This window comes from Acomys minous, assembly GCF_964271855.1.
Source record: "Acomys minous genome assembly, chromosome: 1".
NCBI classification, from domain to species: Eukaryota; Metazoa; Chordata; class Mammalia; order Rodentia; family Muridae; genus Acomys; species Acomys minous.
This window is the reverse complement of record NC_140483.1, coordinates 21,141,533-21,164,655: the sequence shown is the minus strand read 5'-3', so window position 1 is coordinate 21,164,655 and position 23,123 is coordinate 21,141,533. Positions and strand designations below refer to the sequence as shown.

General features: G+C 54.0%; 1 protein-coding gene across 5 annotated transcripts; it reads left to right on the top strand.

Annotated features, from left to right (window-relative positions):
- Window positions 1–2,986: 2,986 nt before the first annotated feature.
- On the top strand, window positions 2,987–22,991 carry IGSF9 (immunoglobulin superfamily member 9). Of its 5 annotated transcripts, none has more exons than XR_014782156.1 (22): window positions 2,987–3,112; window positions 5,408–5,672; window positions 5,917–6,105; window positions 11,225–11,377; window positions 12,175–12,329; window positions 12,533–12,650; window positions 14,375–14,516; window positions 14,610–14,755; window positions 14,861–15,003; window positions 16,168–16,308; window positions 16,868–16,984; window positions 17,193–17,343; window positions 17,509–17,632; window positions 17,857–18,032; window positions 18,274–18,527; window positions 18,747–18,831; window positions 18,923–19,099; window positions 19,360–19,402; window positions 19,643–20,503; window positions 20,701–20,828; window positions 21,041–21,438; window positions 22,910–22,991. XR_014782156.1 is itself a non-coding variant. In XM_084796976.1 (21 exons), the coding sequence occupies exons 2-21, from the start codon at window positions 5,615–5,617 to the stop codon at window positions 21,220–21,222; spliced, it is 3,543 nt and encodes a 1,180-aa protein (XP_084653102.1). In that variant the 5' UTR covers window positions 2,987–3,112; window positions 5,408–5,614; the 3' UTR covers window positions 21,223–21,514. The 5 variants fall into 5 exon arrangements, 1 of the variants encoding a protein (XP_084653102.1); XR_014782158.1 differs by lacking the exon at window positions 22,910–22,991 and adding an exon at window positions 21,473–21,514 and having other exon boundaries at window positions 21,041–21,442; XR_014782159.1 differs by lacking the exons at window positions 2,987–3,112; window positions 22,910–22,991 and adding exons at window positions 3,374–3,504; window positions 21,473–21,514 and having other exon boundaries at window positions 21,041–21,442.
- The last annotated feature ends 132 nt before the right edge of the window (window positions 22,992–23,123 follow it).

Below are 23,123 nucleotides of genomic sequence, written 5' to 3'. Positions count from 1 at the left end.
GAGGAGTTACCCTTCATGCTTCCATTTGCAACGGACAGCGTAGGAAAAACCTGTCCCCGCCCCCCTTACACTATCTGTCCAGGCATCTTCACGGAAGCCCATGCCCTGGCTCAGGCTTGGATGGGGAAAACGAGTCTGAAGATCCCATTAGAGTGAAGTGTTTGTCTTTACTACACATCCCACTCCCCACCAACCTAAGTCTTACATACTCTAAATGACATGAGAAGCTTTCTTAGCTCATTGAACTTGTGAGTCCTAAATGATAGCAGTTCGTTTAGAATTCTGTGTTAAGTGTTACGCCTAAGGCTCTTTGTCCTCCCGCCCCATCCTCCTGCCCCATCCTCATTCTGGAAGATAAAAGCCCTTCTACCCGGTGTACCAAGTCTACACAGACGCTGTCCCACAGGAAGGGGGGAGGGACCCCTGCTCAGTCCGTCTCTGTTTTATAGTTGAGCTTGGTGACCTCTGTTCTCTCCCTGATACCAGCTGCTTTGAGCCCAGCTGCTCACCTGGTAGAAGTGACAATTTGGTGGATCAATTGCTAAGATCTTGGACTCTTGACTTTATTGTTTAAAGTCCGTATCGTTCAGCTGGGTGTGGTGGTGCACGCCTTTAATCCCAGCACCTGGGAGGCATGCACCAGGTCGGTGTCTGAGTTCAAGGCCAGCCTGGTATACAAACCGTGTCCCAGGACAGTCAGGGGCTACACAGAGAAACTCTGCCTAAGTTGATGGGCCTTCTGATTGGAATCCTGGGTCAGTCTAGAGCTCTTCACTCTTGCTTTTTCCATAGCCCCAGGTCTGACGTGCCTATCATATAATTGCCCTCAAACCAGATCTTGAGTGCTTTATTTATGCAACAGTCAGGGTTCAAGAGAAGCCACTTAAATCAGTAGGACCGATGTGAGTAATTAGTAATAGGCTGTTCCAAGGTGGGAACTGAGTGAGATCTCAGGAGACTTAGGTTTTTCTCTGCCACTTTCCCCTGGCCTGGAATACTGTGCTTACCCAACATCTGTGGAGTCACGGTTCAGTTCCACAGAGAACACATAATTGAAAGGAAGACATAGGTGTAGCTTCTTGGAGTTCTTACAGGGACTGTTTCTACCAAGTTGGTATGGGCAGGGATCCCTGCAGAGCCTTGAAAGAGGCACCTGAAAGGTAGGAAATGAGCCATGTGGCACGGTGCCCTTCTTGTCTTTGAGGAGGGTGCTCATCTCCTTAGAAGTGCCTTCCAAGAATAAGAACACAATGTTTATGTACAGGAAGATCATCCGGGGACCATGGAGACCAAGGACACCTGGCTTTCAGGAAAGCAGGGCACACAATCTGGCTACTAGGACAGTCTAGGAAGAGGCTCGGCGAGGAGCAGAGGATGTCCATGTGCACAAAGAAAACTCCTGGGTTTTTGCGAGGGACATGGGACCTCTAGAAGCTTGGATGGGATGTGGGGAGGTTGAAAACTAGCCCCCAATGAGCCCCAAAGACTGTAAACTGATCTACTCCACTGTCTGAGAGGCAGGGCCCTTGTTCTTCTAGAAAGCAGGCCCTGGCCTGAGACTGGCCATCTGGGCGTCCTTTAGAGCTTGAACAGTCCTGTCTTCAACAAAGGTCTATAGCCTCAACTTCTGGCACGTTTGCACGCCTGATGTAGGAGGTGCCACTACAAGGTGAGGACCTGCCTGGGAAAACCACCTGGAGTCCATTTTTCTTTTTTTCCCCACAAAGAGGGACGGCCTATTTCTCATGTCTTTTAGGAGCTGGCATACTGAAAGGCAAATAGAGAAATGAATAGTCCCTGTGTGGTTGGTCCAGGGATCTCCCCGGAGTTGGCAAAGTCTCTTCTTCTCATAGCCAGTCTGAATAGAGAAAGCCCAAACCAGCCTGGAGAAGGAAGGCTGAAACCTCAAAGAGAGTGTACCCTCAGAAGCCGGGATAGCAACCTGGCAGCATGTTGTAAGATACTTTTACTCGCTCTTTGGAATAGGTTAATGCAAACTGCCACCCGCCACGATGATAACAGGCGAAACTTCTGCACTGGACACCAGACCCAATGAAATGTTTTCCTTTATAAGAAGAGTTGCTGCGGGTCTCTTCACAGCGATGGAAACCCTCAGACCGTGGATTGTGCTCCAGCCCTCCCGAAGATGGAAGGCCAACCACAGCAATAGGATCTGATGACCACTACAAGGGGGTGGTGTGACAGTGACTTTAATGTGCTTAGAATCTCTCCTCCGTCCCCTTCCCGACCACGATCTCATTTCTTCAGTTGGAGCTTTTACTCCACTCTGACAGCGGCAAGGGCACTGTGTTGCTTTCATGGAGGGCTTCTGAGGGAACTCACTGGGATATACCGGGACAAACAATGCTGCTTGGGCCTGGGGTGGAAAACGAATAGCAAGCCTACACCCCCTACCGCAGAGCCAAGCCGAGTACAAGTTTCTCAGGGCAAGTGTTTTTCTGCCTGTGGGTGAAATATCCAAGGGGTGATAAGGTGGCGCTGAGGAGGGTTGGGGGAGCATCTGGCTTCTAACAGGCAGTTCCGTGATTTCGGCTGGATCTGAATGCAGCACCTGAATGTGCCTACGTGGGAACTCTTGGGCAAGTTCTTCCATCTGACCCGGCTGCTTTTTCTCACCAATCAAAAAGGAACTTGCACTCACTTCGCGCATGCCTCTTCCCCAGGGTCTGGCACCCAGCAAGGGGTTCAGTGAAGGACCAGATATTTGTTCTTTCTCTTTCAGTCTCCGTTGTCAGGGTGCCCATGTCATTTCTTCCCCCTGGGCTTAATTCTCTAGGTCGTTGGTGCGAGAAGCTTCGGGCGCCCCAAACTAGGAGCGCAGCCTTTAGCAAGCTACACACAAGGGAGGAGCCTGAGCAAAAGCTGGGAGCTCGCCAATACAGACAGGTATTTCCAGTCCAGCGAGAGGAAATGGGTGGGGGTGGGGATGAAGATAGGAGAGAAGATCAGATGGGCCCAGGACTTGGGTGGATCCCCAGGGAGTGGGGCGGGGAGTCCTGCTCTCTTCGAAGCGCTCTTGCCTCTGGCTCAGATTTCCACCTTCGATGCATCTTTTGTTGTGCGCTTGTTCGGAAAGGGGTGAAGGCCACAGGTAAGTTATAAAGGAGTAGCGCATGCTAGCAGCTTGCAAAGGGAGTAGGCTCCCGCGGTCCTCGGTGCATTGGTCTGTCTGACCTAGTAGCCCATCTGACTTGAGGCGGGAAGCAGCGATCAGTCTTCCCACGCTTAGTTGTACAGAGATCCACGAGAGGGCGACCAGAGCCCACGTGCAACCGCGTCCTTCTCTGTCTAAACTACAACTCCCAGGCGGCTCGGGGGTCCTGCCCGCCTTGCCTGGCCTCTGTTGGCTGCAATTGGCCGCCGCGGGAGGGGGGGATTGGCGGTCTCCAGGGCGACGGGAGGCGCTCGGGGCATCTGAGGCGGGGAGGCGGGTCCGCCCCCTATTGTGTGGCTCGGAGAGCAGAGCTGTGCCGTGCAGAGCAGGTGAGGGTGGGGGCGTCCTGGGACCTAGAAATGGGGTGCCGGAGGGGGCAAGGGGAACACTGTGGAGTTGTGGGGGACAAGGGGAAGCGGGAGAGCTCTAGAGAGAAGTGAATTTATCTGGGCGGGGGGGTGTAGAGCAGAACTAGGGTAGTTCTGGAAGCGTAGTGGAATTACTAATAGGTGAGTGGGGGTTCCCTGAGATCTGGAAGAGTGTTAGAGGTAATGTAGGGGCGTTCTTGGGGGTTTCCAGAAGAAAGGCGTTCCCGAAGCCAGAGAATGCGAGGGAAAAGAGAATTGTTGTGGTAGATTATATCAGAAGTGTATTGTGGGCTGAGCCCGGGAGGATGGGGGGGGGGGGTTGCGGGCGGGAAGAGGGTAAGGGTAAGTGGGAATTTTGGAGGAGGCCAGCCAGGAGTGTTTTGAAGAGAGATCCTGACGCAATTGGAGATCAGGTGTGAGAAGCTGGAATTTTGCAGACACTGTGAAAAGTGTATGGCTGGGATGGGAGTCCTGGAAGAAAGGCGTGCTGGATGGGAAGACCGAAAGGATGGAGCATGGATGGGCAGGAGGAGGTGGAAAGGTTCCAGGAAAAGTGGAGTAGATTCTGGGGATGCCGTGGTCACCAGGCATTCTTAGTACGACCACCGAGAGAGATCCTTGGCAGAGCCAGAAGAGAATGGCTCCTCTATGGTACAATTTGAAGGTTTTCCAGGGAACTCTGTCCAGGAGAGCTGGCTGGGTATAGCAGGAGGCAAGGGTATTACCAGGAGTCAGGCACACAGGGGTATTACAGAGAGCCAGGGAGGAGGCTGCCCTGTGGAGGGTATTTTACAGGGCTGAACTGTGTGAGGCCAAAGAGAGGGTGGAGGCCCCAGAGCAGAGTCCACTTGGGCTTGCCAGGCCCAGGTCAGGGCCCTTTGGTCCTTTGTGACTACCTTAGACTCTGAGGGGGTGGTACTGTTAGGAGTACCTGCCTTCCACACCCCAGGATTCATTTCGTGTATCCCACGGACTCAAAAAGCTTTTTCCTTTTCTCTCTGATCATGCCTTCAGGGTTAGGGAAGGGAGGGCCTAGCAAATCCTGGCACCCTCGGGATTCTAGAGATGAGAATGTGGGAATAATTAGGGTGAGGCACAAAGTTGGGGTGTCTGACAGAGGGAGGGGTGCTCTGGCAGCATCATGAAGAAAGTAGTTAACAGCTGCCAGCCCGGGATCTGCCCAGACCTGGAGGATGCTGCCTTCCCTCTCCCAATGCCGCCCCCCCAACCCCATCCAGCAGGTGGGGAAGGCAAGCCCCTCCTTTCCCAAGTCTCTGACTCACTCACTGCCAAGTGTGTGTGTGTGTGTGTGTGTGTGTGTGTGTGTGTGGTGTGGTGTGTTCCAGTGCATGTGTGTGATAATGGTTTTTGTCATGGTCTCTGTTGCCTTGTTGGCATCAGGAGAAAGGGAAGGAGTGAGGTCACTGGTCCATGATGCTCTTCATCTCCAGCTCTTCCCTGTTAAGCCCTTTTCCTCTTGTGTGAGAACCCCCTGGTTCTCTTAGCTCACTTTGCTAAGAACACTGGATCACTTGCCAGGCCTCCCAGAATTCCCTTGCTTTTTCTAAGATCTGTTTCCTTACCTCTGTAGTCTCAACTAGACGGCACTCTGGTGTTCTCTAGTGTTCAAGTCCCTGCTTTATGTCGGGTCTTCCAGATCTCTAGCTTGGGAGTTAGGAGTGTTGTCCTAGTAGAGTCTGGGAGGAATGAGGCCCCAGAGTTGAATCTGGGTGCAGATCCCTTCCTCTCCTCTATGCCCTCATCCCCCCGCCCCCCTCTCTTTTTTTCCCCTTCCCTGTGCCTTGCTCTAACAGGGCTTTTTTTCTGGACTCCTCTGCTGACCGACTCTGTATTTTGCATTTAGATCTGGTGGCTCTCCAGACTGGAACAGCTCCCTCAGGTGTTTCTGTGAGCTAGGCACTAACTGGAAGAGTGGAAACTGAAACTGACTGCCCGAGGCGGATCAGAACGACCAATGCTGTCTGGGATTGCTGGGCAGTGGACATCCCTCCGGCCCCTCCGTCTGGGCTCCTGTGGATAGGAGGGGCCGGGTGAGCAGGCCAGCTGGGCTATGATTTGGTGTCTCCGTCTGACCATCCTCAGCCTGATCATCAGCCAGGGGGCTGCCGGTGAGCCAGAGCCCAGGGCACCAACAGCTCTGTGTTACCCTGGGGTGTGACTGTTCGCTAAGGGGCTTATCTGTGAGAATGTGAGAGTAGGAGAAGGCTAGGACTGGTTTGGAGAGGTTTTGGGGGGGCGTGTACCACCAGTCATGCAAAATCTTAAGGAAACAAGAGAGAAGTTGATAGAGCCTCCCCTCCCGTACGTCATTTTGATCCCTTGCTTGTTCCCTCACGCCGCCCACCCTCGTAGGTCGGAGGAAGCCTGAGGTGGTCTCTGTGGTGGGCCGGGCTGGGGAGAGTGCAGTGCTGGGCTGTGACTTGCTGCCTCCAGCTGGCCGCCCCCCTCTGCATGTCATCGAGTGGCTGCGCTTTGGATTCCTGCTTCCCATCTTCATCCAGTTCGGCCTCTACTCTCCCCGAGTTGACCCTGATTACGTGGGTAAGAGTTGTCCCATAGCCGAGAGGGGGTGGGGGGCGGGGAAGCATCACCAACGAAGGTGGGCCGTTCCAGTCTCATCTCCGCTAACTGCTTAGCAAGCATGGTCCTGCTCCCCAGTAGCGCCAGTTGGAGAAGATGCCTATGTTTGTACGTGACGCATGCGCACATCAGAGCTTGTGCCCTTTGAGCTGTGTGTGGCGTGTTGCATGGAGGGGGCGTCCCGCAGCCGTATTCCAAGTCTCCATCCCGACTTGCTGATTGTTCAGGCTTTATCCTGTGCAACCTTCCAGACTCCATCTTGATCCTCTGTAGTTTCCACCCTTAGCCCTCCGCTGGTCTCTGCATCTACTCTACTCCGCTCTGTGTCTGCACTTTCTCTGCTGTCCGGAATGCCAGTTTGGTGGTTCCAGGCTTTTAAGGAGTGGGCTGAAGGGACAGCAAAGTGGGTAGGGACGTGCGGGCCTTTTGGGTATGAAGAACACAGTCTGACTCTGGGTAGCAAAGAGCGTGTACACAGACTGGGGTTGCTGGTGAGGTTCAAGATCAGTTCCCCAAAGGGCTATCATAGATGGGCTTGGCTGGGTCTCTCTGCTTCCGAAGGCTTCCGCAGAGGTGTACTGTAGATGCCTCTCTGGAGTCTTCTACTACACCCCAGCTTGTTCCTCATCCGGGGTGGAGCCTTAAGGGGGGTGGTTTACTACAAGGTCTCAGAGGACCTGTAGGAGATCCTAAGGATGGACCTGGGCTGCTGGGGAAGAGCGAGCCTTGGTGCTTCCTTTTCAGAAGTGAGACCCAGAAAAGGCCACCTGGGAAGGTGTTGATAGGATACCTTTTCTGCCTTCGGTTTGAATCCCGAGGGAAATCCTGGGATTGGCTGGGCTCTTGCCACTGGCTGGCTGGGGCTGAGAGGGGGAGGAGGCGCTGGTAGGTGCCTGCAGGAGAGTTTATTTTCAAACTGGGGCCGGTTGTTGGCAAACAGCCTAGCTGGGAGTGTGTGTGTGTGTGTGTGTGTGTGTGTGTGTGTGTCTATACAATATACAAGCCCTGGGGACTTGATGATAGTAGGCCCCAATTAGCACACGTAGAGAGAAATAGCAGCAGCTATGCCGGGCTTCCTGTTTGGGCCTGTCTGGGCCTGGGGTTGGGGAGGCCCTCTGGCCACAGGGTTGAGGCAAGGCAGGGGCAGTGGAGATGAGGTTGAAAGGGCTTTCCTTGGGATTCCACCTGGGAGACGTGAAACTCTGCCTTTGGTCCCTGGGCTGAGGAACCAGGAGATGCTAGCTTTCGGGTCTACTTGTGGATTTTCTCCAGCCTGTATGTAAGGTTGCAAGCCTTTGCGTCCTGTCCTCCCTCCCCCACCCCCTACCCCAACCCTTTGTTCTCACTCTTGTCCCTGAGTGGCCTGGAGCTCCTGACCAGCCACAAGGGCCCTGCTCTGATGAAGACCCTCAGAGGGAGGCCTCTGAGCCCATTAACCCTTTATTGCTCTACAGTTCAGAAGGGGGGCCCCCTCAGCCTTTGTGCAGGGGGACTCACAATTGCTGTTGCTAAGCAACAGGAGGTGGAGGTTGCCGAGGACAATGCTGTTCTGTCATAAACCCTGTGGGCAAGTGGAGGGGAGATGGCCTGGGACTGCATGAGGCTGGTGGCCTAGGATATGTACGTGGGGAATCCTGAGGGTAGCTTTGGGAAGCACTCTGAAAGGGAAGCTGGGTTTGGAGGGTTCTGTGTAGTCGAGGAGCTAGGTGTGTAAACTAGTACAGAAGTACTGAAAGGCAATATAAAATGGCCTAGGACTAATAGATGGTTAACTACTTAGAATATTTAAAGTAAGCCAGCTGTGGTGGCGCACACCTGTAATCCCAGCACTTGGGAGGCAGAGGCAGGCAGATGGCTGTGAGTTCAAGGCCAGCCTGGTCTACAAAGTGAGTCCAGGATAGCCATGCTACACAGAGAAACCCTGTCTCAAAACACACACACACACACACACACACACACACACACACACACACACACATATGTATATGTATATGTATATGTATATATATATCCTAGCGCCTGGGTGGTGTGTCACTGACCAGGAATTGGGGGAAGGCAGTCTGGGTTTAGGATTCCTGGGGTGGGTGTTAGATTGTCTCTGAACCTGTGCAACTAGCTCTTGGCCCTTGATTTTATGCTGTGTTTCTTGGGAGTCTCAAGAATGCCTGGCAGACCAGACAGGACTTGTGTTTTATGCCTGTGCTAAGTAGCTTGGTCAATCAGTTCTGACTGTCCACCTAGATAGAACACTCCGTGCTCCCTCTAGTCATCTCCCCTTTCAGCCTTTGATCCCTCCAAGCTGTCTGCCTCGCTCCATCTTCCCAGCATGCCTCCTTGTGCCTCTGGCTTCATAGTGCAGTACGTGGGCACAGTCACTGGCGTGCTCTGAACTCGTGTGGGAGTGTACACTTGTCCTTGCTCATGGTTAAACTTAGTGTGGGGTTTTTTGTTTTGTTTGCCATTTTAGAGCCCAAGGAAGCAGACTCTTTCCTTTGCAGACTCTGCTTGTAGGCGGATCTGATGTCCTTTAGGTTTGGTCCTGCAGGGGGAAGGGCAGGCCTATAGGAGGTAGGCCTAAGTCACAAGAATTCATAGGACAGCCATTCTGCTGCCTTGCTCTAGAACACCACAGCATCCCTGGACCTCCTAGGGAAGTTAGTCTATGCCACTGGCTGCCCTGGTATCCTGGGTAGCGGACATCAGGACTGTTAGCCATTAGCCCGTCACACTTCTTAAGTGAGATCAGAGCTTATGCTCAGTGCCCTGAGCACCGCTCGATTATAACGGCAGTGTCCAGCAGGAAGTGTGCTGACTTGGGAGACCTGCCTTGATCTCCTGAGAGCTATGCAATTTCGGAAAGAAGCTTAACACTAGTTCCCTCATCGAGAATGGATTTTGGGGGAGGGTTAAATATGGCAACAGTGTCAAATATTACATGGCTCATACTTGGTGCTCAGTCTTCCTTCCTTTCCTCTGGAGCTCAGAGATCACCACCATGAAAAAAAAAATCCCATCATGCGGAGCGTGAAGGAGGTTGCAGTCTGGGGTCCTGCTGGGCTCCGTGGCCCTGGCAGATTAAGGTGACTGAGGGATCCTGCAGGGTTGAGGAAGGGTATTTGGTTAAATATTTACCTGCTTGGCCCATTTTTATCTCCTGGGTGGGGACTATACACCTAGACCTATAAGCAGGTCCACCCATTCTAAAGAATCCCCACACCCAGGGACCAGCTGTTAGAAGAAAAAAGGCCCACTGAGATCTCCAGCTCCCCAAGATGCCAGGGCTCTCATCTTTCTAGTGGCATCAAGGGGTGTGCAGGCAGAGTTTCTATTTCAGATAGGCCAACCTTGAAGTAGAGTGGAAGCATCTTGGAATAGAGTGGGTGGGGCAGTACCGCAGCGGCTTCAGGATTGCTAGGATGGGGCAGGGGCGGGGGCGGGGGGGGGGGGGGGACGGCTAGGGTAGGCAGGGCACTCAGCGCGCCATCCCGGAGCTACATCTGCCAAGCCTGTGAGCTTTAGGAAATTCCATTTGTTCACACCAAAGGTCAAAGTGAGGATGGTCAACTTCTAAGTGTAGGGGGCACAGAGCGCCCAGGGGAGTGTCACCGTGGGCTTCCAGGTGGAAGGTGGTGGGGAGGGAAACGCTAATGCTTAGGAGGTAGGATTTTGAAAGATGTAATGAAACTGGGTGGTGGCGGCACACATCTTTAATCCCAGCACTCGGGAGGCAGAGGCAGGCTGATCGCTGTGAGTTCAAGGCCAGCCTGGTCTACAGAGCGAGTCCAGGACAGCCAAGGCTACACAGAGAGATCCTGTCTTGAAAAACAACAAAACAAAACAAAACAAATGTAATGAGTAAGTATACGGCAGAGAGTGATAGAGAAATCTGGGTTGTGCCAGGCTCCACATAGGGCTACATTGTACATGGTGGTGCAGTTCGTTGCCATGGGGGAGGAAACAGGGGTGATGTTATCAGATGAGGGACGAGGCCAAGATTGAGTGTAGGCTTCTGACTTCAAATCTTCATCTTGTCTAACAGCCTTTATGTGAGTGTCCAGTGACGCCAGGTGCTCTGCATTTCTCCTGCCTTGTGTCTTGCCGTCTAACGCATCCCACTTTCCCCCTTTCTCATGTTTACTGATGAGGAAGCTGAATTTGACAGGTTGGGTAGCTTGCCCAAAGGAGCATACAGCTGAGCTGGATTTGTGCCTGGGTAACTTCCGGCTGCCAAGCATGTGCCTTTCTCACGTAGACTGCACTGCTAGGGACTTTTAATGCTGTCGGGGTGCAGGGTTCACTCAGAGATGGAGGCTGAGGGGTTGGGTGGGTATCTCAGGCAGCCTGGTGGTGTGCTGTGGTGTGTGGCATTGTGTGTTTGTGTGTGGGGGGGTGCGTGTGGTCAGCCAGCTGGAGGGTAAGAGTGGATGGGATGGGATGGGTTGGCGAGGGGTTGCTGACACTGCTGCTGGCTGGGCTGGACTCTGGCTGCTCTAAGGCGCTTAGGCCGCTGATAATAGCTCTGGGGGATTACAGGCTTTGGTAGGCGAGGACTGGATTCCTGGGAGGGCCCCAAACACTGCTGGAGATTCCAGGGACAGGGTCCTCTAAAAGCAGGAGTACCCCCAGAGAACTTGTAACTTGGTCTTAGAAAGGAGCTCAGGGATGGCGCATGTTGTAGGAGAGCAAATGCCAGATGCTGGCTCCCCCCCCCCCCCGCGTCCCCGCCCCCTTCCTCTAACAGTCTGTGAAGCGCAGTGTATTCCAGCAAACATTTATCCACTCGCCACACCTTGAGTTTTTCTGGTCTGGTCTGGGTCTCAGCTATTGCAAAGCAGGAGCAGTCAGAAGGATTGAACATAGCAGTGTGTCCTCACTGATCTCAAGCCCATCTGTTCCTCGGGAGACCCCCCTACCCCCCCCCCTACCCCCCCCCCCCCCCCGCTCTTGCACAACAGGCCTAGGCTATTCTCAACCTCTGGGAATGGCTAGTGTGACCAGGACTCGGGAGAGGGGTGGGGGTGGGGTTCTTGCACAGTCCCTTCCTTCAGCACCCTTGATTCAAGACTTTGCCTCCTCACAGGACGAGTCCGACTGCAGACGGGAGCATCTCTTCAGATTGAGGGGCTCCGGATAGAAGACCAGGGTTGGTACGAGTGCCGTGTGCTCTTCCTGGACCAACACAGCCCTGAACAGGATTTTGCCAACGGCTCCTGGGTGCACCTGACAGTCAATTGTATGAAGCTGGGGAGCAGGTGGTGAAGGGGGGGGCGGATGGTGATGGGGGAGACCCTGGGAATGAAGGGGAGAGAGCGAGTTCTGTGCACTGCACATACCTTACCGATCCTGGCATTTGCTCACTGTGTCCAATCATTTACTGCTTGCCTCTAACCTCTCCTGGCCCCTTCAGTTCTTCAGATAAAATCCAATCAGCCTGTAGGCTCTGAGTCAGGAACTTCCACTCATTGGCCAAGGTTAAGGTATATTGAATCCTGAATGATGCAGCCTCTCTTCCCCGCCCCCACCTTGAGACAGCCTTGGCTGTCCTGGACTCACTTTGTAGACCAGGCTGGCCTTGAGCTCAAAGCAATCCGCCTGCCTCTGCCTCTCGAGTATTGGGATTAAAGGTGTGTGCCTCCACGCCCAGTGTGCAGATAGCACTTTTTATCCAGGACCTTGTTTTCTTCCTTACCACTAAGAGGGAGGCAGTCGTAATCATTCCATTTTATAGGAGAGACTGAGACAGTCAGTCAGGTAGAGAGGCAGCTTGTGTCACTGATGAACAGCAGAGATGAGTCTAAGACCCACATCTCCTGGTTCCCAGACTTCCCTGGGCACTTCGCTCTGTGTTCAGCTTGTGCCAGTGTTGGGTACAACACCGTGTCCCCCGGTACAGCAGACAGGTGGCTCTGGGTTAGTATTCCCACGGGCAGGCTGCAGCTCTGAGAGGAAGGTCTCCCTGGTTTTTGAACACCTCTTCTTTGTGGGGCTGACAGCCTTTTGGGCAGCGCCTGATGCCTCTTTCCCTCACAGCCCCGCCTCAGTTCCAGGAGACGCCTCCGTCAGTACTGGAAGTGAAGGAACTGGAGGCTGTTACCTTGCGCTGTGTGGCCCGTGGCAGCCCCCAGCCTTATGTGACTTGGAAATTCCGAGGACAGGACCTTGGCAAGGGCCAGGGTCAGGTGCAAGTGAGTGGGGTCGGCTGGACTGGGAGGGCAAGACAGGCGGGCAGAAGATAAGCCAGGAGGTGGATCGGGGGGAGGAGTTTTCCATTGACGTCCCTGAGCCTGGGGTGCTGCCTCCCTCTGCTGGCCAGCTCTGGAAGTGCAGGGTCTGAGGCTGACCAAACAGGAAGGGCCTTTCCTTAAAGACTCCTTCCTTGTTTGTCTAGGTGCAGAACGGAACACTGCGGATCCGTCGGGTGGAGCGAGGCAGCGCTGGAGACTACACTTGCCAAGCCTCCAGCACTGAGGGCAGCGTCACCCATGCCACCCAGCTGCTGGTGCTAGGTGCTCTTTGGTGGGAGGGCTGAGGGCCTGGGCCACCTCTATTAGAAGGCATGACCTGTGTTGGGGAAACACAGGGGAAGACGGGAGGAGGCTCATACCTGTAAGGTGAGAGAAAGGATAAAGAAACGGGCAGTTTAGTGCCCAGCAGTACATTACAGTGGAAAGGACATGGGTGCTAGCGTTACGCCATGAATCACGGTACTGACCGAGTCCAGGTTCTGTCATCTTAAAAACAAGAGGCTCGTATGTACCTCTCACAGGACTTTGACAAGCACAGGATGTGGCATGTAGTGATGTGTGCTCAGCTCTTCCTTTCGGAAGGAAAAGCAAATGAGGCGTGTGAGGCAGGAACCTGCCTTCATAGCAGCTGGTTTCCTGGCGGAGGAAACAGATTAATTTGTGATCCACTGGAGCATCATTCTCCTTAATACTCGAGAAGAGTGGTGCTGGGTAATACTTAATATAGAGACCCCCGACATCAGGAAGGCCCCCCAGGAAGTGTATCTGCCTCTCAACCTTCACTTCCTCGTCTGCCAAAGCCAAAAGATAATTCTTAGAGCTCTGGTTCTTTTTTTCTTTTTTTAAAGATTGATTTATTTGTTATTATGCATACAGTGCTCTGCCTGCATGTACAGCTACATGCCGGAAGAGGGCATCAGATCCCATTATAGACGGTTGTGAGCTACCATGTGGTTGCCGGGAATTGAACTTAGGACCTTTGGAAGCGCAGCCAAGTGCTCTTAACCTTCTGAGCCATCTCTCCAGTCCTCACACGCTGGTTCTTATGAGGGCTCAGAAAGGAGCAAGCAGAGTGCTAGGCACTCAGTGTAGCCTGAGGCAGGTGCTCTGTGGGCCTGCGCCCACGCTTTTTCTCACTTGTTACTGACCGGCTGGCTGTGCAGTGGGGTCCCAGGGATGAAGAAGGCAGTGAAGGTATGGTAGCTAGAGACAGGTTTCCAGAAGCTGTGTGGCTGGCTTAGGCCCTAGGAAATGGTATTCCAGGCCTGGAGTTCACTGGAGAACAGGGAGCAGCCTGGTATGAGGACAGCCAGCTGCCCAGCCTGGCCAGAAGAAGCTGGCAGATGGAAAAATAGGTGGTGATGGCAGGGGCGGGGGTGGGGGGTTGTGGGGAGGCCCTGGGATGAAAGTTTTCTGTGATGGCCATTAGTGTTGAGGAGACAAGAGAATGCAGGCCAAGGCATTGCCACAGCATCTTTGGTAAGGTATGGGTACCTATGTGGGAGATGTGGGATGTGACATGGATGTCATAAAAAGTAAACAGTCAGGGCTGGAGGAATGGCTCAGTGTGGTTAAGAGCACTGTTTGCTCTTCCTGAGGTCCTGAGTTCAATTCCCAGCAACCACATGGTGGCTCACAACCATCTATAATGAGATCTGGTGCCCTCTTCTGGCCTGCAGGCATATAAGGGAGCAGAATGCTGTATAAATAATAAATAAACCTAAAAAAAAAAAAAGTAAAAAACCTCTCCACATACGGTTTCTAAGCAGAGAGAAACAGGGTAAATGGGGTTAACTGTCATTCCTCATGAAACAAGCAACACTTGGAAAAGGGAGCAGCATCTGGAATAGGACTCCGTTTCAGGGTCTCAGGGTCGCATAGCAACTCATCCTGTGTTACAAAGGGCAGAACCAAGAAGAGGTAGAGAAGGGCCCTGAGGGTGTTGGGAAGGCCATGGGCTGAGGGCATCTTTGTAATTCCCGCAGGACCTCCTGTCATCGTGGTGCCCCCCATCAACAGCACCGTCAACGCCTCCCAGGATGTTTCCCTGGCCTGCCGGGCTGAGGCCTACCCCACTAACCTCACCTACAGCTGGTTCCAGGATGGTATCAATGTCTTCCACATTAGGTAGGGGTAACCTACGTCTTGGGTAGTGGAGGTGGGGGACGGGATGAGTAGTCAGTCTCCACGGGGTTCCTCCTCACGCACGCCACATTGCAGCCGCCTACAGTCTCGAGTGCGGATCCTGGTAGATGGAAGCCTCTGGCTCCAGGCCGCTCAGCCTGACGACGCTGGCCACTACACCTGTGTCCCCAGCAATGGCTTTCTGCATCCACCTTCAGCTTCTGCCTATCTTACGGTGCTCTGTGAGTCTGAGCCCCGCCCCCATGCCCCACCCCTTCCACAGCCTGCTCCTTCCCACGGAGACCGCATGTAAGACGGCGTCCTTCAACTTGTCTGCATTCTTCCAGACCCAGCACGGGTGACAGTCATGCCTCCCGAGACACCCCTGCCCATTGGCATGCGGGGGGTGATCCGGTGTCCAGTTCGTGCTAATCCCCCACTACTCTTTGTCACCTGGACCAAAGATGGGCAGGCCTTGCACCTGGACAAGGTACAGGCGTGGGACAGGGGAAAAGAAACTCTTGGTTAGGTGCTATTCCGGTCAAGAGGGCCAGCGGCAGCCGGTAGCTTGAGTTGAATTCAGCAGCACTGTGTTTGCGTAGCATGCTTCTGACCAGATGCCATGTAAGGTAGTGTGTGGCTGTGGCGGTGTCCCGGAGAAGTCAGACGGTTGCCTTGAGGGCAGAACAGTCAACAGAGACTCAGCTGGCCAGAGATGGAGCAAGGCTTTTGTTTTTAGGTGAAGTGATAAGCCCGGACGAGGTGGCAGTCATTTTATGCAGAAACCACTTCTCAGGCCAGGGCGTAGAGCAGTGTGTTGATGAAAGTCTGAATGGGGCGGTGAGGTGGGAACTGACGTGAGCACCTGCAGGGACTTGAGTAGCATACAAAGGGCTGGAAAGACAGGTTGGGCCCTAAAGGGGAAAAAAAAATGTATGCGATTTTAATATGATGACCTCATTCCAAGCTGATTGGGATCTTTTGTTTGTCTGAGGAGACTGTAAATTCCTTGAGGCGTTGCGTCTTTTCATCATCGTGTCCCCCGGGGGCTTTTTACAATTGAAGCATTCGGTAAAAATTCTAATGGAAGTTTAGAAAAATCTTAAGGCAACAGCGGCAGTGATTTTTGTCGGTGGTGCTGTGGGATCAGGAGGATGGCCGCGAGCTGTTAGTTAGGGGCTGAGACAGGCCTGGTGAGGGGACCTGAAAAGGGATGGGCTTTGATGTTCAGACCCGCCTGACAGACAAGTACTTAGGTACAGAGAGCGAGGGGCCACACCCCATCCAGGAGAACTTTCTGACACAAGTGGCTTGGGGGTAGGAGATGCCGAATTTAGCATGAGGGTGCTGGGTGGGCAGGCAGGGAACCCCAGGTGGCTCAACTCAAGGGATGCCACTCACACTATTCTGAGTGGTGCTGTGGAGCCGAGCTGTCATAGCCTCACACTTGTAGATAAAAGCCCCTTACCTCGAGAAAGGCAAGTGGAGAACCAGAGTCCAGAGAGAGAGAGAGAGAATCAGTCCAGGACCCAGAGGTTGGTCTCCTGCCAACAGAGTTTGCTGTGTCTCTTCCTCTCTTGAGGTGCCTCTCTCCACCCCCGTCTTTGCCTCTGTTGAATTTCTCTCTCTACTTGTCGTTTCCTCTACTGTCTAGTTCCCTGGCTGGTCCCAGGGCCCAGAAGGCTCCCTCACCATTGCCCTGGGGAACGAGGATGCCTTGGGAGAATACTCCTGTACCCCCTACAACAGTCTTGGTACTGCTGGACCCTCCCCTGTGACCCGAGTGCTGCTCAAGGTAAGGCTCGCAGCGAGCCTGCTGTGGTGTGGCCAGGTGGCTGAATATGTGTTCTGAGCCGTGTGAACAGGGTGGAGTCAGGCAGACAGGGTGTGTGTGGGGGGGTTAGGCTCCTAAGTCTGTTTCTCCTGGTGGTCATAGCAACAGACGGCAGACTACACAGAGACGATACTGGGCAGTAGGACATCAGTCACGTTCACATTCACAAGAGAGAGAGAGGCGGGGGGTGGGGGGGGTCGGAGAGAGAGAGAGATCTGTCTCACCTCAGCCATTCTGCCTTCTGGAGTTCCACAGGAAACAGAGCAGGAGTTGGGTGAGAGGGAGGGGCAGAGAGACAAAGAGACACAGAGACAGAGCTGATGGGCTATAGAGATCCATCTATTTCAAAGAGTCTTGCCCTAGCCCACCATTGACCCAGCAGCCCTACTTGCTGGGAGCAAAGATATAGAACTAGGAGACTAAGACAACGGGACAGGGACCTGGGAATGGGGACACCAAAGCTTAGAGGTGGAAGAGAGGCTGTGAAAGAGGCCCCTCCCAATACAGATCTGGCCTGCAGGCTCCCCCGGCTTTTATAGACCAGCCCAAGGAAGAGTATTTCCAAGAAGTAGGGCGGGAGCTACTCATCCCCTGCTCCGCCTGGGGAGACCCTCCTCCTGTTGTCTCTTGGGCCAAGGTAAGGCTCCTGCATCCCGGCTCAAGCTCTACCTGGCTCCATGCCCGCTGTCCCCCTGGCTGTGCTTCTGGAGGAAAAGGATGTGCGAGGTTCAGGCCATCAGGGGGCAACATGGGATGGAAACAAGTTACCCGGAGAGATGAGTGGGCCGGCCCCCTTGGTGAGGGGTGGCTGCATGTGTCCTCAGGGCTGACCAGTGGTTCTGTAGGTGGGCCGGGGGCTGCAGGGCCAGGTCCAGATGGACAGCAACAGCAGCCTCGTCCTTCGACCCCTGACCAAGGAGGCCCATGGACGGTGGGAGTGCAGTGCCAGCAATGCTGTAGCCCAAGTGGCCGTTTCTACCAATGTCTATGTGCTAGGTTAGTGGCCTGGGAGTGGGCTGGGTGGGGGGAGGGAGCCATGTGAAACAGGACATGGGGGGTATTGTTTTGGGGGGGATTTGTGGGTATGGGATCCCCCAGGAGGATGGGTAGAGGACAGAACCTCTGATTCACGTCATCCCTCCCTTCATTCCCCCTACCCAGGCACCAGTCCCCATGTCGTCACCAATGTGTCTGTGGTACCTTTACCCAAGGGTGCCAATGTCTCTTGGGAGCCTGGCTTTGATGGTGGCTATCTGCAGAGATTCAGTGTCTGGTATACCCCACTGTGAGTGACCCGTTCCTGACTTCACCCTGCATCTACCTGGCCCCTCTGTCTTTTCTTCTCTCCCTCTATGGCTAGCCACGTGCTAGCTTTGCTGCCTTATCTTTTCTTAGATTCCTAACATTCAGGGCCGAGGTCCTGAGACTTTGGTGGTTGAGGTCAGCTGTCTGGACCCTACACTATCCTGACCTTCCTTGTTGATGAGATTTTTCTCCATGTTCTCCCAGGGCCAAGCGTCCAGACCGAGCTCACCACGACTGGGTATCTCTGGCTGTGCCTCTGGGGGCTACACACCTCCTGGTGCCCGGGCTGCAGCCTCACATTCAGTACCAGTTCAGTGTCCTTGCTCAGAACAAACTGGGCAGTGGGCCTTTCAGCGAGATTGCTCTGTCTGTACCGGAAGGTACTGCACAGAGAAGGATGGGGGAAGGGCGGGGTGGGTGTAGGTGACAGATGGGGAAGGGCGGGGCATATGGGATGCACGGGGAAGGGCGGGGTGTAAGGGAGAAGCTGGGGTGGAGATGAGGCAGAGATGCCAACCACCTTGGGGTCCAGAAAGGCTACAGCAGAGGGCGTGGGTCCTCGGGGCTGGGGAAGGGCCATGAGACTCCTAACCCTCACTTGTCTCTCTGTCCTATTCACAGGGCTTCCTACCACACCGGCTGCTCCTACGCTTCCTCCAACAGAGATGTCGTCACCACCCCTGTCCCCTCCTAGAAGTTTGGTGGCAGTGAGGACACCCCGGGGGGTACTTCTGCATTGGGATCCCCCAGAACTCATGCCTAAGAGACTGGATGGCTATGTGTTGGAGGGAAGGCAAGGCTCCCAAGGATGGGAGATACTGGACCAAGCCGTGGCAGGCACCGAGAGCCAGCTGCTGGTGCCTGGCCTCATCAAGGTGTGTGCAGGAGGCAGCTCAGAGAGGGAAGGTCTTCCCAGGGGGCTCTCCAGCATCCTCCTTGTCTTTCCTAATCCTGTCTTCTCATCCTGATTTGGCCATTTTCACCCGCCGTCCTAACCTCATTCTTAGCTCCCAAGAAGCAGTCTTCACTAAAGGGACTGTGGTAGGCAGTGCTGACCCTGATCTTCCTCATCACCTCCGCCTCTAATCCCCCAGGACGTCCTCTATGAGTTTCGCCTCGTGGCCTTTGCTGACAGCTATGTCAGTGATCCCAGCAACATAGCCAACATCTCCACTTCCGGTGAGAACTCAGTAGGGGAAGGGGGAAAGTTGCTGAAGGGGTATATGAGGGCTGTCAGCCCACTGACCCTCTTTCCTGTCCCTCTGCCCAGGCCTGGAGGTGTACCCCTCCCGCACACAGCTCCCAGGTCTCCTGCCCCAGCCTGTATTGGCTGGTGTCGTGGGTGGGGTTTGCTTCCTGGGCGTGGCCATCCTTGTGAGCATCCTGGCTGCCTGCCTAATGAATCGGCGCAGGGCTGCCCGGCGGCACAGAAAGCGGCTGCGCCAAGGTAGAGTGCCCTCCCCCCTCCCCCTCACCACTGGGGTCCCAAGTACTTACTACTAGGCCACCTGAAGAGCTGCCCATCCACCAGCTGCTTCTTCCTGGGAGAACAGTCTCTTCCTTCTGCATGGTCCTGGTACAGCATCCTCCCAAATTGGTACCCAGCCCGGCATACCCTTTCCCCAGTTTAATGGGAAGGGGGGTCGAGTGTTACATCCCCCTGGAGGAACTTTACCTGGATCACCTGCTGCTCTCTTGTCCTTACAGATCCACCTCTGATCTTCTCCCCACGCAGGAAGTCAAGCCCACAGTAAGTCCCTTTACCTTTTTTTTTTTCTTCCTACGTTGTAACCTGCGGAAGGGATTGGGAATTAAAGCGAAGTGAGAATAGGGCCGTGTTGGCCCCAGTTTGGGGACTAGTCTTCTAGTCTTTCTTCCTTTATCTTCCACCCACACTACCTGGCCCTACCCTTTGCTTTCTTTCCCTAGCTCTGGTCTGTTGTGCAACAAACCTTGCAAGGCCAGACCCTGATCTTCTGTCTTTCCTCAGCTCTGCTCCTGGCTCAGGCAGCCCTGACAGCGTGACCAAGCTGAAGCTCCAGGGCTCCCCAGCACCCAGCCTACGCCAGAGTCTGCTCTGGGGGGAACCTGCCCGACCTCCTAGCCCTCACCCGGATTCTCCACTTGGTCGGGGACCCTTACCACTGGAGCCTATTTGTAGGGGCCCTGATGGGCGCTTTGTGATGGGACCCACTGTAGCGCCCCCACAAGAAAAGTTATGTTTGGATCGGGCAGAACCTCGGACCTCAGCTAAACGCCCGGCCCAGTCTTTTGACTGCAGCAGTAGCAGCCCCAGTGGGGTCCCACGGCCCCTCTGCATTGCAGACATCAGCCCTGTGGGGCCTCCTCCTGCGGCCGTGCCTAGTCCCCTACCAGGTCCTGGGCCCCTGCTCCAGTACCTGAGCCTACCCTTCTTCCGGGAGATGAATGTGGACGGAGACTGGCCACCTCTTGAGGCGCCCACGTCTGGTCCACCTCCAGAGTTGATGGAAACTCAGGCCCGCCCCACCTCATCTTTCCTCCCACCACCTGACTCACCTCCTGCAAACCTCAGGGCAGTGCTTCCTGGGACACTGATGGGCGTGGGGACCTCCTCAGAGCCCCCTTACACAGCTTTGGCTGACTGGACGCTGAGGGACCGGGTGTTGCCGGGGCTACTCGCTGCTGCCCCTCGGGGCAGCCTCACCAGCCAGAGCAGTGGGCGGGGCAGTGCTTCCTTCTTTCGCCCTCCCTCCACAGCGCCCTCTGCAGGGGGAAGCTACCTCAGTCCAGCTCCCGGAGACACAAGCAGCTGGGCCAGTGGCCCTGAGAGGTGGCCCCGAAGGGAGCATGTGGTGACAGTCAGCAAAAGGTAAAGAGGTAGTAACTACCCGTTCTTGCCCTGATTTGCCATCCTGCCCTGTCCTTCCAGGTCCCTTCTACCCGCCGTTGTCACCCCCACCTTCCTTGCTCCATTTCCACAATGAGACCAGAAGAACCTTCTCTTGGGAGTCCTGCTGAGGTCCCTCTACTCCTCCACCCACACTTCCCGTCTGTCCTTTGTAACAGGAGGAACACTTCTGTGGACGAGAACTATGAATGGGACTCGGAATTCCCTGGGGACATGGAACTGCTAGAGACCTGGCACCTGGGCTCGGCCGGTTCTCGGTCGCGTCCCGAACTTGAGCCAGAGTTAGGTATGTGAACCTTCAAGCTGGCTGCACCGTCCCACGCCCACCCTTCCACGTTCTCAGCTGGCCTCTCTGCTTCCCAGTCAATTCCTGAGTCTCAGGCTCCCCGCCCCCGGAGTGTCTCTTGCTCCCTAGGCTCGCTGCGTGCAAAGGGTCCTTTGGAGCCTCAGGCCTAAGCCCTTCACCGTGAGTCACATTGTCCTGTCTTCCCTCGGAAGGTGTGAAGACGCCAGAGGAGAGCTGTCTCCTGAGTTCAGCTCACGCTCCCGGCCCCGAGGCCCGCTGTGCTGCCCTTCGGGAGGAATTCCTAGCTTTTCGCCGCCGCAGGGATGCCACCAGGGCCCGGCTGCCAGTCCATCAGCAGTCCGTTTCCTACCCCGAACAGGCTACTCTGCTATGAGCACACTTAGTGTGAGACTAGGAAAGGCCAAGACCTTGGCTCCAAGCTCGGGGCGCCCCTATCTCTTTGTGCCCAGCCATAGACCCTGACGGTGGCCTGATGGTGGGCTTGCGTGAGCTTGGTATAGAATAGATGTACTGACTCTTTAGTTGAGTCTGGGGGTTGAACAGGGACGTGTGTGTGTGTGTGTGTGTGTGTGTGTGTGTGTGTGTGTGTGTGTGTGTGTATGGTGTTTATGGTGTGGGTGTAGGTTTTTTTTTTTTTAAACAGGTCAATAAAAGTCTGAAAAATGTTTCTCTGTTACTTATCTTTGTGTCTAAGAAAGGTGAGGAGGTCCCCAGACTCGTACAGAGAAGATTCTGAATGGGACACATTTAACAATCATTCAAGAAAATGGTTGTTAGCCGGGCATGGTGGCGCACGCCTTTAATCCCAGCACTCGGGAGGCAGAGGCAGTCGGATCGCTGTGAGTTCGAGGCCAGCCTGGACTACAAAGTGAGTCCAGGACAGTCAAGGCTACACAGAGAAACCCTGTCTCAAAAAAACAAACTAAACCAAACCAAACAAAACAAACAACAACAAAAAAAAAAAACCAAAAAAAAAAAAGAAAGAAAGAATAAAATAAAAGAAAAAGAAAGAAAAAAAGAAAATGGTTGTTGAGTGCTTAATAAGGTCAGATAGTAAAGACTTGCTGTTAGGCTAGAAGCCATGAGGAAACACAGAAGTCACTGAGATAACGCCTTCGTGGTGGGTGGGTGGAGCGGGGGCGGGCTCTTTTTAGTTAATGAGGCAGGCAAACATTTGCAGTAGACTAACCTCTGTGGTAAAGCCATAAGCTGGGCATCATGGCGGGACAAAGAGTTCAGTTTGAGTCAGTAGTTAGGAAGTACAACCCCTGGGGACTCCTGGGGCCCTCACGGAAGGTTGGCGGCATTCTTGGTGTGCCACGCGAGGCTCTAGGTTCTTTCCATGTGCTGTGTAAGTCTCCACAGCGTTTGAGTTTATTTTGTAGACCTGGCAACGAAAACATAAGGTACTTTGGCAATTGACCAAAAGGCACAGCAGGTGAGATGCCAATAAAGAGGCACCCCGCTAACAGGCAGGGGAACACCCTGAAGGCATAGAGGACAGAAACTTGACATTCTATAGGTCTGAGTGAGACTTTGGGGGAATAGAGATTGCAAAAGTATATATATATAAAATGTTCAAGCTCATCAGGGGATTCTGCCAGAATGTATAGAAAGATAACACTGGTGGGTTTCAAGTGAGGACCCCACTAATTGAAGCCTGTAAAAGTACAAGGTCTTCTTGATACCCCTAAACTTTGCTCTCCACTCTAATGGGCAGGAAAAAAAAGTACCTGCCCGCTTCCTCCACTAAGCCCCACTCCCTTCTGATTTCCTCCCCCGCCCCCCAAGAAATAAGAAGAGATGTTAGGTTATTAAACAGGAGATGACAGGGAGGGAGGAAGAAGCTGGGTCTGAACCCCAGGTCCCAAGCCCTACCACACCCCTTGGGCCCTGGGCAAGGAGTGACTTCACTGTTAAGTTTTTGCTCAGGCTTGATGTTAAATGGCAAGGAGAACCGCGCGGGGGTGCTGTCCCAGCCTGCAAGCCACCGTCCTGTCACACCCTACTCAATCCTAGAGGAAAGAAGTCTCTTCCTGTATCTCCATTTACCTTGGAAGTTGTTTTTTTTTTTTTTAAACAGGAGGCTTCTCACAGAAAACAGACCTGCAATCATGAGCTAATCTAGGTAGAAAGTTTCCTACTGGGATAACAAGTCTATGGCTGTTGAGTGCAGGTTGAGGATCTCATAGGTGGATACCGTTTGCAGTGGCGCCAAGGACTCAGCAGGTCCTTTAACCCTCATTCCTACCAACTGACCACCTATTTTAAGCT